The sequence below is a fragment of the Mustelus asterias genome, chromosome 12 (genome assembly GCF_964213995.1).
Source record: "Mustelus asterias chromosome 12, sMusAst1.hap1.1, whole genome shotgun sequence".
In the NCBI taxonomy this organism is placed as follows: domain Eukaryota; kingdom Metazoa; phylum Chordata; class Chondrichthyes; order Carcharhiniformes; family Triakidae; genus Mustelus; species Mustelus asterias.
The window spans coordinates 9114526-9131404 of NC_135812.1; the positions used below are offsets into that span (position 1 = coordinate 9114526).

At 49.6% G+C, this 16879-nt stretch overlaps 1 protein-coding gene across 2 annotated transcripts in view; it reads left to right on the top strand.

Moving 5' to 3' along the window:
* LOC144501221 (aldehyde dehydrogenase, dimeric NADP-preferring-like) overlaps positions 1–16879 on the top strand; it is a 41117-nt gene that overhangs the window by 4381 nt on the left and 19857 nt on the right. For both annotated transcript variants that reach the window (XM_078224671.1, XM_078224670.1), the window contains exons 2-4: positions 10225–10399; positions 14808–15039; positions 16432–16517. In XM_078224671.1, coding sequence (XP_078080797.1) covers positions 10238–10399; positions 14808–15039; positions 16432–16517 — 480 coding nt within the window. In that variant the 5' untranslated portion in view covers positions 10225–10237. The remainder of the gene's footprint in view (positions 1–10224; positions 10400–14807; positions 15040–16431; positions 16518–16879) is intronic.

Below are 16879 nucleotides of genomic sequence, written 5' to 3' on the forward strand. Positions count from 1 at the left end.
ACAAGTTGTTTGGGCTGTTCTAGCTTAACCAGTCTGGGCACTGTGGCGAGTTGTTTGGTTCGTGGGAGCTTGGTCTTTGGTGTAAAATGAAAATGACCTGAAAAGAAGTGAAACATATCTATGTTATTGTTTCTCGCTTCACGGCCTTTTGGCTAAGATCAAGTGTATGATCAAAGCCAAGAGCTCGGATTTCGCAAGGAGCTATCGAGTTTCGATGGGGATTGTGGATTGGAGAAGCAGGCGTCGGACGACCGGCAGACGACCGTCTGCAACACTTGAGCTCTGCTGCTACTGGTGGATCTTTATGCTGGTTTCAAGCCTCTGGCTTGGACCTAACGCCGGTACAGGAAGACTCAGTGTTTTCGAGCTATGGCTGCAGCTGCTCCGAAAGCTACAGGCCAAAGGCAGCCCAACACCATCCGGGTGAAGCCTTCGGGAGGAGGCTCGCCTGTGGGCTGCGATTACCTCGTGAAGAAGGTATTGTTCGAGTGCTGCGGATTCCAAGCAGCAGACGTCTACGGTGTGGCTGAGTACAGCAAGCCGCCGCACGTGGATGTCAGCTTCAGAAGCCTGTCAGGATGCGTCAAGCTCCTGACAGCGGTGAAGGAGAAAGGCAAAGAGGGGCCCCTCTCTATCCTGACGGCGGAGCCCCTGTTCACCATGCCGTCCCAGCGGAACCGGGTTATCACGTTCCAAATGTATAACCACTACGTCCCTGCGGCTGACGTTCCTCTCCAGGTACGTGGAGGTGAAGGGAGAGAGCGTGGACGTCATGGACCAGTACGGAATATGGACCTGTAATAGGCAGGTGAGAGTCACCCTGAAGACTGACCCCAAGGGAGGCCTTCTGCACCCGCCCTCCAATTTTGCCATCGGAGGGAATCGAGGCTTCCTGTACTACACGGGCCAGCCACGACTGTGCCGCAACTGCGGCAAAACCGGCCATTTTGCCGCGAGCTGCAGCGTCACCCGTATGCAGAAACTGCCTGAAGGAGGGGCACTCGACCGACGAGTGCAAAGAAAGCAAAAGTTGCAAACCTGTGTGGGGAGACTGGCCATGTTTACAGAGTCTGCCCCAAGCGGAAGGTCACTTACGCCCAGATCACCGGAGGCGGAGCGAGGAAGGCGAGTGCGCCCGCCGCCTCAGGGAACAAGAAGCCCACCGCAAAAGAAGCTGGCACGGAGAAAGCTTCTCAAGCAAAGGTGGACCCCCCCAGTGCAGCAGGATGACGACACATCCACACCACCACCAGCAGAGGGCGCAGAGGACATGGAGCAGGAGAACGGAGATCCCGAGGGCCCCTGGCAGGTGGTAAAGAAAAAGAAAAGAACCCAGAAAAGGAAATCCTGCGCAGCTAGAGTCTCCAGGGGCGACGTCTCCTCCGACGAGGAAAAGAAAGCGGGCAACCGACAAAGCATCAAACGGCTCCATAGAAAAGCGGCACGGGAACCACAACGGACCTGGACCAACGACCTCAAAGCAGCCGGGGACCATCCAGCCGACGGATACAGCAGTGCGGCCGAGGCCCCCCAAACCCCGGACAACAGGAACGAGGACACCGACAACGCCCAAGGCGGAGATCGGCCCGCAAGCCCAGCACCAACCGAGGGCTACACGACACCAACCATGTCACCCAGTCGTGGTCGGGGCCCTGACGCCGGGTCTGACTGCTACCTCAGCCCTGCAGCCCTGCAGAATTTCGTCAGCACCACAGGAATGCAGCACCTGGAGGAGGCTGACTGAAGGACACGTAAGAACTGACAAACCTTTTAAACATTAAAATGTCTTTAAAGTTTGCATCTTTAAATGTCCGCAGCGTTAAAGTTAGTCTGAGATGTGCGGCCAGCTTGTCCTACCTGGCCAAGGTCAAGGCCGACCTGTTGTTCCTGCAGGAGTGTGGGATACCCCACCTCAGCAACTACAGGTGCTGGTTGAGTGTGTGGTCCCACGGACCGTCCATCTGGTCAGGTGGGAACGACTGCCGTTCATCCGGCCGAGGCATTCTGCTGCGGGGGGGCAACTTCACCATCTCCGAAGTTAAGGGGGTGGTGGGAGGACGCCTCCTCGTAGCAGACGTCACGTACAAGAACTCTCAGGCTGATTAATGTGTATGCCCCGGCCGTCAAGACCGAGCGGCTGGCACTTTTTGAACAGCTGCCACTGCTGCTCACCACCTCCAGGCCAATCATACTGGGTGGGGATTTTAACTGTATTATTGACAAGGCCGGCCGATCCAACAGGGCTGAAAGTAAACTGGACGCTACGTCCAGAGCTCTGCTGGAAACAGCCAAAGATGCCAAGCTGCTGGACGTCTTCAGCAATCCAGCAGACGGAGGGCAGCGTAGATACACGTGGTCGCGGCTAGACGGGTCTGTCCGCTCCAGGATCAACTTCATGTTTGCATCCCGTGCACTCACGGTCAGGTCCACCGACGTCAAGCCGGTGTTCTTCTCTGACCACTGCCTCCTGCTGGCAGACTGTCAGCTGGAGGAAACCCAGAAAGTGGGCAGGGGGTCCTGGAAGCTAAATGTAGAACTGTTGACCCCAGCGAACCTCGAGGAACGCAAAAGGGTTTACCACGGTTGGAGGACCGTGAAACCCTTCTTTGAGTCTCCATCGCTCTGGTGGGAAACCATCAAGGGCAACATCAAGAGGTTCTTTATCCGAAAAGGGGTTCAGAAGGCCAGGGAGAGACGGGGGGGAAATGTCCCGACTCCAGAAAAGCATGCAGAATCTACTCCAACTGCAGTCGATGGGGGTTGATGTCAAGGAGGATCTCCGGGAGGTGAAGAGCCAGCAAGCCTCGCTCTTTGCCTCGGAGGCCTCCAAGGTTATCTTCCGGTCCAGGGTCCGCTCCGTGGAGCAGGACGAAACGTGCTCGCGCTTCTTCTTCCAGAAGGTGCACAGAGAAACCTCTGTGATCGGCAGCCTGAAGGAAGAAGATGGCTCTGTAAGGTCATCGCAGTCTGACATTCTGAGGATTTGCAAATCCTTCTATGCCGGACTGTATGACCTGAAGCCAACAGACAGCCCGGCCTCCCAGTCTTTCCTGTCGTCTATCACGCAGGTCTTGGACGACGGCAAGCGGGAGAGCCTGGACAGTCCGGTATCTCTGGATGAGCTGACAAAGGCCGTCGAGTCCCTTCAGAAGGGTAAAACTCCCGGAAGCGACGGCTTACCGGCTGAGTTTTACTCGGCGCTGTGGGAGTTGACGGGCCCGGACCTCCTGGAAGTATACGAGAGTATGCTTCTGGAAGGCAGCATGTCAGAATCTATGAGGAAAGGCATCATTACCCTCATCTACAAACAGAAGGGGGAAAGGGAAGAAATTAGAAATTGGAGACCCATTTCACTATTGAACGTGGATTATAAAATTCTGGCCAAGGTCATCGCCAACCGGGTCAAGTCTGCTCTGGGGTCAGTGATCCATCCTGATCAAACCTGTGCTTTACCCGGCAGGAAGATCTCTGATAGTCTCGCGCTACTCAGATATACGATCGCCTTCGTGCAGGACAGGCAGGTGGACACCTGCCTCATCAGCCTAGCCCAGGAGAAGGCGTTTGACAGAATATCGCACAGCTACATGAAGGGAGGGAGGTTTAACACAGATATCAGAAGGACATATTTCACACAGAGGGTCGTGGGGGCCTGGAATGTGTTGCCGGGCAAGGTGGTGGAGGCGGACACACTGGGAACGTTTAAGACTTATCTAGACAGCTATATGAACGGAGTGGGAATGGAGGGATACAAAAGAGTGGTCTAGTTTGGACCAGGGAGCGGCGCGGGCTAATTGTTCCTTGTTTCTCGTTTCAAGGCTTCATTCTATGATCATCTTGCTGGTGCCAGTACAGAGCGAGACTGCGGATAGTTGGGAACCTGTCTCGGGGGCAGGGAATTCAGATGGTGTTCGTGGAAGTGGAAATGACTAGGGTTGGGAAACATTTTCCGATCAGGGCCATTGTGATCTCCTGGACTCGTTTCGATCGCCTCAGGGGGTCGGAGAGGAATTTCCCAGATTTTTTTTCCCCATATTGGCCCTGGGGTCTTTCACTCTGGGTTTTCGCCTCTCCCTGGAGATCACATGGTCTGGAATGGGGGGGGTGGGGGTGAGTTAATAGGTTGTAATGAACAAAGCTTCGTAGCTGTGAGGGACAGCTCGGTGGATAGGATATTGGTATGTAGATAGGCTGGAAAATTGGGCGGGGATCCTGGATTCAGGATTCAATCCTGGACCGGGGAGCGGCGCGGGCTTGGAGGGCCGAAGGGCCTGTTCCTGTGCTGTATTGTTCTTTGTTCTTTGTACATGATGGATGTGCTCTCCAAAATGGGCTTTGGGGAGGGAATCTGCAATTGGATCCAACTGCTCTACACAGACATCAGTAGCGCAGTTTCAATCAATGGGTGGGAATCAGATATGTTTCAGATCAGGTCTGGAGTCAGGCAGGGCTGCCCTCTCCCCTCCGTCCTTTTTGTGTGTTGCATTGAACCCTTTGCCGAGGTCCTCAGAAGCGACCCAGGCATCAAAGGGGTTACAATCCCAGGCAGCGGAGGGACGCAAGTCAAAGCCTCCCTCTACATGGATGATGTGGTTGTCTTCTGCTCGGACCCCTCGTCTGTTCGCAGGCTCCTTCAAGTCTGTGAGCAGTTCGAGCTGGCCTCGGGGGCCAAAGTCAACAAGGGTAAGAGCGAGGCCATGTTCTTTGGGAATTGGCCTGACACATCCTTTGTCCCCTTCACCATTAGGGCAGACTACCTCAAGGTGCTGGGGAGATGGTTCGGAGCGGCAGGGGCATGCGCCAAAAACTGGGAGGAGCGCATCGCCAAAGCCAGACAAAAATTGGGATTGTGGGAGCAATGCTCCCTCTCCATCACTGGGAAAAACCTTGTGATCCGATGCGAGGTACTGTCCGTGTTGTTGTATGTGGCGCAGGTGTGGCCTCTTCCCAAATCCTGCACAGCCGCAGTGACCCAGGCCATCTACAAATTTATCTGGAGATCAAAGATGGATCGTGTCCGGAGGGAGGCGATGCACAAACCTCCAGGGAACGGAGGGAAAAGCGTTCCCAACGCCGCCCTCATCCTGATGGCCACCTTTGTGTGCGGCTGCATCAAGCTGTGTGTAGATCCTCGGTACACTAACAACAAGTGCCACTATTTTTTGAGGTTCTACCTGTCCCAAGTGTTGCGGAGGATGGGTCTGGCCACATTGCCGCGGAACGCTCCAAGTAGTTGGACCGTACCGCAGCACCTGTCCTTCGTGGAGAAATTCTTCCGGAAACACACCTTTGACCACATGGCTATCAAGCAGTGGTCAGCACGCAATGTCCTTGAGGCCCTGGGAGGAAAGGAGACGGCGGATCCTGTCGGATGGTTCCCTGAGCGGACTGTCAATGTCATTAGGCAGAATGCCTCATCACCAGAACTCACAAACAAGCACCAAGACCTGGCTTGGCTGGTGGTGAGAAGGGCACTCCCCGTCAGATCCTTTATGCACGCCCGAGGGCTCAACCTCACCGCACGCTGCCCTCGAAGCGGCTGCGGGGCTGATGAGACGGTCGCACACCTCCTTGTGGAATGTGCCTTTGCAAAGAAGGTCTGGAGTGAGATGCAGTGGTATTTGTCGCGGTTCGTCCCGGGCAGCTCGGTGACGCAGGACTCTGTGCTCTACAGGCTGTTTCCGGGGACGCACACTGAGACAAACATCAACTGCTGCTGGAGGGTCATCAACTCGGTGAAGGACGCGCTTTGGTCCGCCCGAAACATGCTGATCTTCCAGCTGAAAGAATTGTCCTCGACCGAGTGTTGCAGACTGGCACACTCCAAGGTCCAGGACTACGTGCTCAGGGACGCGCTCAAGCTTGGGGCAGCCGCCGCCAAGGCACAATGGGGAAAGGCCACTGTGTAAAGCGTCTCAACCGAGGCAGACCGAGGGCCGGGTAACTGCAGAATACCCTCGGCCTGCGTAACTGTGTGCCAATCTGAAAAATAACAGCACAGTAAACTCTGACACATGTATATAGTTTTAAGAAATGAAATGTAACGGAATGTAATGTTTTGTAAATAAGCACTGTATTGTACTGTAAAAATGATTCCTTTTTGCACTGTTTATGACTTTTGGACCTGTCGTTTTGCAATGTTTTATTGGAGAGTTTTTTTTTGTGAATAAAGTATATTTTTGAAAAAAAAAATCTATGTTATGGTTCAGGTTAGAAACTCCAAAGTGTTCTATGAAGTCCGCCTGAAGCATAAGTTTTGCATCTTGGATTTGACGAGGATGAGTATGATATGTTCCACTTCAGGTCTGATTCAACAACCCACGAGAGAGGTTTTGTCAAACAAAATTTATTTAAGAATATAGTTAACATGTTTAGAAAGAAAATTAGCAATAACTTTTATCAATTACAAACAGAAAGAAAGAAAACAGCCACAATAATGTATTAACCCTTAATTGAATATTAAAGCTGTTTCAACAAACCAAAACCTTTCATCGACAAAACCCTTTTCACAGGCTTAACACAGCATAGGTTAAAATCTCGCTTGACTGGAATTGAGTCTTTTCAAAACCTGCACTTTCCTCCCGGAAGCCAAATATTTAGATAATTTTAGATAACCTTTAGATAACCAGCAGAATTTCCAAATAGAACAGGGAGACGGAGAGAGAGATACTTCAGCTTCCTTCTTGCCTGATGCCCCTGCTAAAACGAAAAACTAAACTGCAGCCTCAGAACTCCAAACTGAAACCTTAAACTGGAAAAAAAAACTGTTAAAAAACCTTTTCTCCTAACAGTCCTGGTCCCCCCCATGCCGACACTATAGTTAAGAAAGCCCACCAACGCCTCTACTTTCTCACAAGAGGAAGGAAATTTGGCATGTCAGCTACAACTCTCACCAACTTTTACAGATGCACCATAGAAAGCATTCTTTCTGGTTGTATCACAGCTTGGTATGGCTCCTGCTCTGCCCAAGACCGCAAGGAACTACAAAAGGTCGTGAATGTAGCCCAATCCATCACACAAACCAGCCTCCTATCCATTGACTCTGTCTACATTTCCCGCTGCCTCGGCAAAGCAGCCAGCATAATTAAGGACCCCACGCACCCCGGACATTCTCTCTTCCAACTTCCTTCGGGAAAAAGATGTAAAAGTCTGAGGTCACGTGCCAACCGACTCAAGAACAGCTTCTTCCCTGCTGCCGTCAGACTTTTGAATGGATCTGCCTTGCATTAAGTTGATCTTTCTCTACACCCGAGCTATGACTGTAACACTACATCCTCCACTCTCTCCTTTCCTTCTCTATGAACGGTATGCTTGGTCTGTATAGTGCGCAAGAAACAGTAACTTTTCACTGTATACTAATACATGTGACAATAATAAATCAAATCAAATCAGGATCATAAAACTAATCCCAGAGTAAACACAAACAACCCCATTTATCACTGAAGTAGCAACAACAGGTCACATCATAGTCAGCCCAGCGAGAATGACATCACTGAAGCTGTGAGCTACAGGAATCATGTTTTTTAAAAAAACCTTTCTTAAAGGGACACTTACGTCATATCTGTAAAATGGAACTAGAAATACTGACTCTGGTAATCTGGAAGTCAAGGAGAAGCGGTGATGTGTGGGGAAAGAAACTGAGTTTCCACAACTGGGGGAGGGAGGGAGATTTGTCTGCTCTCTCTCTCTCTCTTGTTTAAGGATTTTCTTTTGAAAATTGCATCAATTGAAACTGGCCTAATTGTTTGCTAAGCTTCACCTTGAACCCAGTGTCGCTGAGTCTACGAGAAACCATCACTCGTAGAGGGATTAGTGGAAACCACTGGGTGGCACGGTAGCACAGTGGTTAGCACTGCTGCTTCACAGCTCCAGGGAACCGGGTTCGATTCCCGGCTCGGGTCACTGTCTGTGTGGAGTTTGCACATTCTCCTCGTGTCTGCGTGGGTTTCCTCCGGGTGCTCCGGTTTCCTCCCACAGTCCAAAGATGTGCAGGTTAGGTTGATTGGCCAAGCTAAAATTGCCCTTAGTGTCCTGGGATGCGTAGGTTAGAGGGATTAGTGGGTAAATATGTAGGGATATAGGGGTAGGGCTTGGGTGGGATTGTGGTCGGTGCAGGCTCGATGGGCCGAATTGCCTCTTTCTGTGCTGTAGGGTTTCTAAGATTTCTAAGATTCACTCTGCCTCATAGGTACAGCAGGCGGTGGCCGAGTGGTATTATCGCTCGACTATTAATCCATGGTGGCACAGTGGTTAGCACTGCTGCCTCACAGCACCAGGGACCTAGGTTCGATTCCTGGCTCGGGTCACTGTCTGTGTGGAGTTTGCACATTCTCCCCGTGTCTGCGTGGGTTTCCTCCGAGTAGTCCAGTTTCCCCCCACAGTTCAAAGGTGTGCAGGTTAGGTTAATTGGCCGTGCTAAATTGCTCATAGTGTCAGGGGGATTAGCAGGGTAAATACATGGGATTCAGGCCATAGGGTCTGGGGGGGATTGTGGTCAGTACAGACTCGATGGGCCAAATGGCCTCCTGTTATGCTGTAAGCATTCTATGATTCTATGAAACTTAGTGAATGTTCTGGGGACCCGAGTTCGAATCCCGTCATGGATTCAATAAAAAAAATCTGGAATTAAGAATGTACTGATGACCATGAAACCAAAAACCCATCTGGTTCACCAATGTTCTTTTACGGGGGGAAATCTGCCATCCTTACCCGGCCTGGCCTACATGTGACTCCAGAGCCACAGCAATGTGGTTGACTCTCAACTGCCCTCCAAGGCAACTAGGGATGGGCGATAAATGCTGGCCAGCCAGCGACGCCCATGTCCCACGAATAATGAAATGTATAACCGAACAGGCTTGGGTTGGAGAAGAAGGTTTGATGTTGGAAATCATAGTGAGAAAATGGAGAGATTTGGGTTCAGAATAAGAAGGGGGGAGTGGAAACATAGAAACCCCACAGTGCAGAAGAGGCCATTCGGCCCATCGAGCCTGCACCGACAACAATCCCACCCAGGCCCAATCCCCGTAATCCCACATTTTTAACCCACTAATCCCTCCAATGTACACATCCTGGGACACTAAGGGGCAATTTAGCATGGCCAATGCACCTAACCCGCACATTTGTGGGAGGAAACCGGAGGACCCGGAGGAAACCCACGCAGACACAGGGAGAACATGCAAACTCCACACAGTAAGAAGTCTCACAACATCAGGTTAAAGTCCAACAGGTTTATTCCTTGTGCGGCCAAATAAACCTGTTGGACTTTAACCTGGTGTTGTGAGACTTCTTACTGTGCTTGCGCCAGTCCAACATCGGCATCTCCACATCATAACTCCACCCAGGCAGCGATCCCAGGAATTGAACCCAGGTCTCTGGAGCTGTGAGGCAGCAGTGCTAACCACTGTGCCACCATTCTGCTGGACTGCAGATTACTGATATGATAGTGAAAGCTCGCGCTGAAGGTAACGCTGGGGATGTGTCGGGGGGTCCAGGAGGAGTGAGCAGACTGGAGACCGGAGTCAGATTTACAGAGTTGGGTGTGAGGAAGGAGATTTCTTGGTGAAGAAACAAGCACAGGAGCGGAGGCAGTGATGGAGGAAGACTCGGAATTATATTGAGTTCAGTTCCTTCAGATGAAGGAATCGGGTTAGAGCTGAAACGTTAACCTCGTGTCAGTTACAGATACTGACTGATCCAATGTGCGTTTCCTGTTTTGGTAACAGGACCCTCCCAAATCTGCCGCTGACTTTACTGCTTTATAACATGACTCAGCCAAACTTACTTCACACATTCATATCGTTCGGTCACCTCCTGAATCACCAAAATAACACCCCAGCCGGGATGGCCAAACACAACGTTCAATAACACAGCATTCCCTCTGTTTGTTTATTTTTACATTATGGCACTCCCAAATGTGCTTGAAGAAACTTAGTGTAATCACTCAGGAGTCAGCTGGAAAGGAACGGTGCCCCATTGCACAAAGTAAAACAAAACCCCCACAAGCCTGTAGTGAACGCTATCGGGTCCCAACCAGGATGTTACAATAATGGACCCGCTCAAGGGCCTGCTTTATAAAGGGCGCGGGATACGAGTTCCACCTGGTAAGGTAATTACCAATCACCCAGGGAGCTCGTATTCTGAGTCCTACTGGGAGGTGAGTCAGGGATTTCCCCCCCATGTAAGTCCTGGGGTTTATCACACTGACCATTGCTTTGTCTTCCTTGGCAGGGGTTGGTGCATCATGGACCAGATCAATCTCGTTGTATCCGGTGCGAGAGCTGCCTACAATCTGGGGAAAACCCGGTCTCTGGAATTCCGCATTCAGCAGCTGAAGGCATTGGAGAGAATGATCACAGAGAGAAAGGAAGAGTTCTCACTGGCGCTCAAAAAGGACTTGCACAAGGTTTGAAACCGCTCTTGACACGCGTTCAGCCAGGTTGCACAAACCCCTTCGCAATTTGTACTTGCAATGCCGCGACCATTTGACAAAGTGTTTATGATTGTTCCAAAATTCTCTTCAATTTCTTCTCATGTTCCCAATTCTTGGTGGTTGCTCATATATCTTCACGCTCTCCCCAAATGGCAATGTGGGTAGTTTTAAAGTTTCCAAGAGTTTAATAAGAGTAAAATTTTTCAAGTTTATTTATTAGTGTCACAAGTAGGCTTACATTAACGCTGCAATGAAGTTACTATGAAAATCCCCTAGTCGCCACACTCTGGCACCTGTTCAGGTACACTGAGGGAGAATTGAGCACGGCCAATATGCCTAACCAGCACGTCTTTCGGACTGTGGGTGAAAACCGGAGCAGACACGGGGAGAACGTGCAGACACCGCACAGACAGTGACCCAAGCCGGGAATTGAACCCGGGTCCCTGGTACTGTGAGGCAGCCGTGCTAACCACTGTGCCACCACGCCGCCTAGGTAGTAGAAGGGTTTACATGATGATTAACAGTCTGATGCAATGCTCTTTCCCTGGGCATAACTCTATATCAGGCAATAAGGTAGTTAGACATATCAACTAGGAAGGTTTTATGGGCTTTTTGTTATTTCATGGAATTTGAGCGTTGTTGACAAGATGGGCATTTATTTCCCCTACCCAAGTACGCTTGAGAGAGTGGTGGTAAGCTGCCATCTTGAATACAACTAAGTGACTGGCTAGGACATTTCCAGAGGGCAGTTAAGAGTCAATCATCTTGCTGTGGTGTCTGGGGTAATATGTAGGCCAGACCAGGTAAGGACGGCAGATTTCCTAAAGGACGTTAGTGAACCAGATTGGCTTTTACAAAAACCTGCTGCTTCCATGATCATCATTAATGATGCTAACCTTTCACTCCAGATTTATTTAACTGAAACAAAAGCAGAAAGTGCCGGAAAATCTCAACCGGTCTGGCAGCATCTGGGGAGAGAGAATAGAACCAACGTTTCGAGTCTGGATGACCCTTCATCAGAGCCAGAGACAAAGGAAATAGGATGAGATTTATACTGTAAGGGTTGGGGCGGGATGGAAGGGGGTCATAGAGTCATAGAGGTTTACAGCATGGAAATAGGCCCTTCGGCCCAACTTGTCCATGCCGCCTTTTCTTTTTTAAAACCTCTAAGCTAATCCCAATTTCCCGCATTTGGCCCATATCCCTCTATACCCATCGTACCCATGTAACTATCTAAATGCTTTTTAAAAGACAAAATTGTACCCGCCTCTACTACTACCTCTGGCAACTTGTTCCAGATACTCACCACCCTCTGTGTGAAAGAATTGCCCCTCTAGACATTTTTGTATCTCTCCCCTCTCACCTTAAACCTCTGTCCTCGAGTTTTAGACTCCCCTATCTTTGGGAAAAGATATTGACTATCTAGCTGATCCATGCCCCTCATTATTTTATAGACCTCTATAAGATCACCCCTCAGCCTTCTACACTCCAGAGAAAAAAGTCCCAGTCTATCCAGCCTCTCTTTATAATTCAATCCATCAAGTCCCCGTAGCATCCTAGTAAATCTTTTCTGCACTCTTTCTAGTTTAATAATATCCTTTCTATAATAGGGTGACCAGAATTGCACACAGTATTCCAAGTGTGGCCTTACCAATGTCTTGTACAACTTCAACAAGGCATTCCAACTCCTGCGTTGTTTAATCAGCCAAGATGTCATAGACAAAAATACAAAGGGAATGTAAATGGTGGTGATAAAGGCTGAGAATGGTGCTAATAGCAGCCCATTAGAGATTGGAATGTGTAAATGGCGGAACCAAGGTGCAGTGTGTCGAAGGACAACCTGAGGCATGTGGCAGATAGCCCTAATGAGATGCGAGGGTGGTGGGAAACAGGATGGAAAGCAAGATTTAGAAGTGGACAAACAAAATGATGGAAGAAATTAAAATTTAAAATAGATAATGGCGGCACGGTGGCACAGTGGTTAGCACTGCTGCCTCACAACGCCAGGGACCCGGGTTCAATTCCCGACTTGGGTCACTGTGTAGAGTTTTCATGTTCTCCCCGTGTCTGCGTGGGTTTCCTGCGGGTGCTCCGGTTTCCTCACACATTCTGAAAGATGCGCGGGTTAGGTTGATTGGCCGTGCTAAATTAGTGTCAGGGGCACTGGCAGGCTAAATACCTGGGGTGACGGGGATAGGGCCTGGGTGGGATTGTTGTCAGCGCAGGCTCGATGGGCCGAATGGCCTTCTTCTGCACTGTCGGGCTTCTACGATTTCTCTGATAAGAATATAAAGTAAAAAAAATGGATTAATAAGACAAAAAGAAAGGAAATATAATAAATGGAAATGGGGTGAAGGTGGAGGAGAGAGTTCGTGCTGTGAAGTTGTTGAGCTCAGTGTTAAGTCCAGAAGGCTGTAAAGTGCCCAATCGGAAGATGAGGTGCTGGTCCTCCAGTTTATGGTGAGTTTCAATGTTAGGTTGGAACATTGCAACAGGAAAAGGACAGATATGTGGACGTGGGAGCAGGGTGGCGTGTTGGAATGGCAAGTGACAGGAGGATGTGAGTCCTTCTTGCCTTACTGTATAAATCTTGTCCTATCTTCTCTATCTGTAGCTCTGACTAAGGGTCATCCAGACTCGAAACATTGGCTCTATTCTCTCACCACAGATGCTGTCAGACGTGCTAAGATTTTCCAGCATTTTGCTGTTTTTGTTTCAGATTCCAGCATCCGCAGTTATTTGCTTTGAGTTAACTCTTATTTTATTAATTCGTGGGATATGGGCGTCACTGGCTGGGCCAGCATTTATTGTCCATTCCTAGTTGCCCGAGGGCAGTTGAGAGTCAACCACATTGCTGTGGCTCTGGAGTCACATGTAGGCCAGACCAGGTAAGGGCGGCAGATTTCCTTCCCTAAAGAATCTCTATCCTGTGAGGGCAACTCCTAATTTTAAAACAGTGCCCCCTCGGCCTGGACACACACACACAAGAGGTAACATTCTTTTGTTAAGGTTCAGGTTGGAAACTCTAAAGTGTTTTACGAAGCCCGCCTGAATCGTAAGTTTTGCATTTTGAATTTGGCTAGGGTGAGCATGAGATGTTTCACTTCAGGTATGATTCGAGTGACCCACTAGGGAGCTTTTATCAAACAAAGTTTATTTAAGAATATGTTTAACATGTATAGTAAGAAAATTAGCAAGAACTTTTATCAATTGCAAACAATCATGGGGCACAGTGGTTAGCACTGCTGCCTCACAGCATCAGGGACCCGGGTTCTATTCCCGGGTTGGCTCACTGTGTGTGTGTGTGGACTCTGCACGTTCTCCCGTGTCTGCGTGGGTTTCCTCCGGGTGCTCTGGTTTCCTCCCACAGTCCGAAAGACGTGCTGGTTAGGATGCATTGGCCGTGCTGCATTCTCCCTCAGTGTAACCGAACAGGCACCGGACTGTGGCGACTCGGGGATTTTCACAGTAGTTTCATTGCAGTGTAAGCCTACTTGTGACACTATAAATAAAGTAATAACTAATGATAATGTGTAACCCTTAATGAATATATATTGGCTGTCCCAATCAAAACTAAAACCTCCCATAGACAAAAGACTCTTTTCACAGGTTTAAAGCAGCACAGACTAATGCTCACGTGACACTGGGATCGAGGCCGTTAGTTGAATTCCGCAGTCAAATGCTCTTGGGACTCGAGACAAGATAGCTTCCCAAAGTACCAGCGAGACTCTGGTCCAGCCTCTAACAGCAGCAGATTTTCACCCTTCAGTAAACCAACAGAATTTTCAAAACAACAGGGAGAGAGGGAAAACATTTCTCTTTAGCTTGCTGTCCCTTCTGAAACGAAAAACTCAAACCTGCAGTCCAAACTGAAAATGAAATCCCTGTCACTTGGGCTGCTCACAGTTTCTCCTCCTCCCAACAATGACCAGGGTGTGAGCATGAATTTAAAAAAACTCTTAAAGGTACACCAACATCACACTTTCCACGTCCACCTAGTCAAGAGCATTCGGGATCTTATAAACTTCAATCAAGTCACCCCTCTCTCTTTTAAACTCCAGTGGAAACAAGCCCAACCTCTCCTCCTTAGGGAACCCACTCCTTCCAGGTATCAGAGCAAGATTTGGGGAGATGAAGGGTTATAGGGGAGGGGATTGGAGAGAAAGCGAGGGATGAATTCATGAAGGGGTTTCAACTTGAATTTCATATTTGGAAGTTTTGGGGGATTGGGAGTCAGTGCGGATCAGATAGAATTGGGCTGAAGAATGAGCTGTGGGTGGGATATGGTCAGCGGATCAGTGGTGGGGGAGGTGGATGGAGGGCAGAGGCGGTGTGTGGGGGGAATCTGTTTGAAAGTGACTTTCTTAATTTGAATTTACAGAATTCTTTCTCGGTGGAGATTTATGAAATGTCAGGCGTTCTGAGCGAGATTTCTCTGGCTATAAACAAATTGCCCAAATGGACCGCCCCAGAGCACGTGTCCAAGAACATGATGACGTTAATGGACACTGTCTATATCCATCGAGAACCTCTGGGAGTGGTTCTGATCATTGGGGCCTGGAACTATCCATTCGCCCTTACGGTCCAGCCTTTAGTTGGGGCAATCGCAGCAGGTAAGCTCTGGCTTCATCACTTCCCAATCTCTGTCAGAAAGATCTCAACTGATAATCAGTAATTTATTTTTCTCTGCTGTGGTTTGGTTTTTTTCCCAATTACTTTCCCACCGGCTGAGTTTTCCCAGTTTTCTTTTTCTGCTCATAGGATCCCTTGAGTACAGAAGCAGGCCATTCGGCCCATCGAGTCTGTATCGACCACAATCCCACCCAGGCCCGATTCCCGTAACCCCACACATTTACCCTGCTCATCCCCCTCACATTACGGGTCAATTTAGCACGGCCGGCCAATCAACCTAACCCGCACATCTTTGGACTGTGGGAGGAAACCGGAGCACCCGGAGGAAACCCACGCAGACACGGGGAGAACGTGCAGACTCCGCACAGACAGTTGATCCAAGCCGGGAATCGAACCCGGGTCCCTGGCGCTGTGAGACAGCAGTGCTAACCCACTGTGCCTTACTCCTCGTGATTGAGGCTTTGTTTGTTCTCTTGAGATGGTTGGCCTAACTTTAGCACAACCTGCCTGGCAGGAACTGGTTCGGGTCAGACCACCGGTTTTACTCCACAATTCGGTATTTCAGCTCGAGCTGGGTTGAAATCTGGTCTGGTGGGTATCTGCCGATCGTTCATGGAGGTGCTGGTGGGGGGGGGGGGGTGTTGGTGAGGCCACACCTGGAGTATTGAGTGCAGTTTTGGTGTCCTTATCTGAGGGAGGATGTCCTTGCTATAGAGGGAGTACAGCGAAGGTTTACCAGGCTGATTCCTGGGATGGCAGGCCTGTCACATGAGGAGGGACTAATTCGGTTAGGATTGTATTCATTGGAGTTTAGAAGAGTGAGAGGGGATCTCAAAGAAACTTCTAAAATTCTAACAGGGTTAGACAGGGTGGATTCAGAAAGAATGTTCCCAATGGTGGGGGGAGTCCAGAACTAGGGGTCATAGTTTGAGGAAAAGGGAAAAGCCTTTTAGAACTGAGGGGAGGAGAAATTTCTTCACCCAGAGGGTGGTGAATGTGTGGAATTCACTACCTCAAAGTAGTTGAGGCCAAAACGTTATCTGATTTCAAGAAGAAATTAGATATAGCTCTTGGAGCTAAAGGGATCGAGGGATATGGGAGGAAGGGGGGGAATCAGGATATTGAATTTGATGATCAGCCATGATCATAATGAATGGCGATGGAGCAGGCTTGAAGGGCCGATTGGCCTACTAGTTTCTATGTTACACAAGGGCGAAAAGAATAGAAGGGAATATTTGTGGGTTTGGGTGGAAGGGAGATCATGTGGAACCCAAACACCTGCCTGGATATATTGGGCTGAATGTTCTGTTTCTGTGCTGTATTTTCTTTGCCGGTTGCCAGTGATTACTTTTGTGTTACGATCCCGTTCTCAGGGAATGCCGTTGTCCTGAAGCCGTCTGAAGTGAGTTGGAATACGGCCCAGTTACTGGCGGAACTCCTCCCTCAGTACTTGGACAAGGTGAGTGCAGATTGGGCCAGGCCCAGACCGGAGCATGCTGGGTAAATCCACTTGACATTGCTCTCTCCCTGACGTTTTTGCAGAAAGGAAGCACCAATGGAGGTAGAGAGAAAAATGGTGTCCCCATCAAAGCATGATTAGATACGGTGGCACAGTGGTTAGCACTGATGCCTCACAGCGCCAGGGACCCGGGTTCGATTCCGGCCTCGGGTGACTGTATGGAATTTGCACGTTCTCCCCGTGTCTGCGTGGGTTTCCTCCGGGTGTTCCGGTTTCCTTCCACGGTCCAACGATGTGCTGATTAGGTTGATTGGCCATGCTAAATTCTCCCTTAGCGTCAGGGAGATTGGTAGGTAAATATG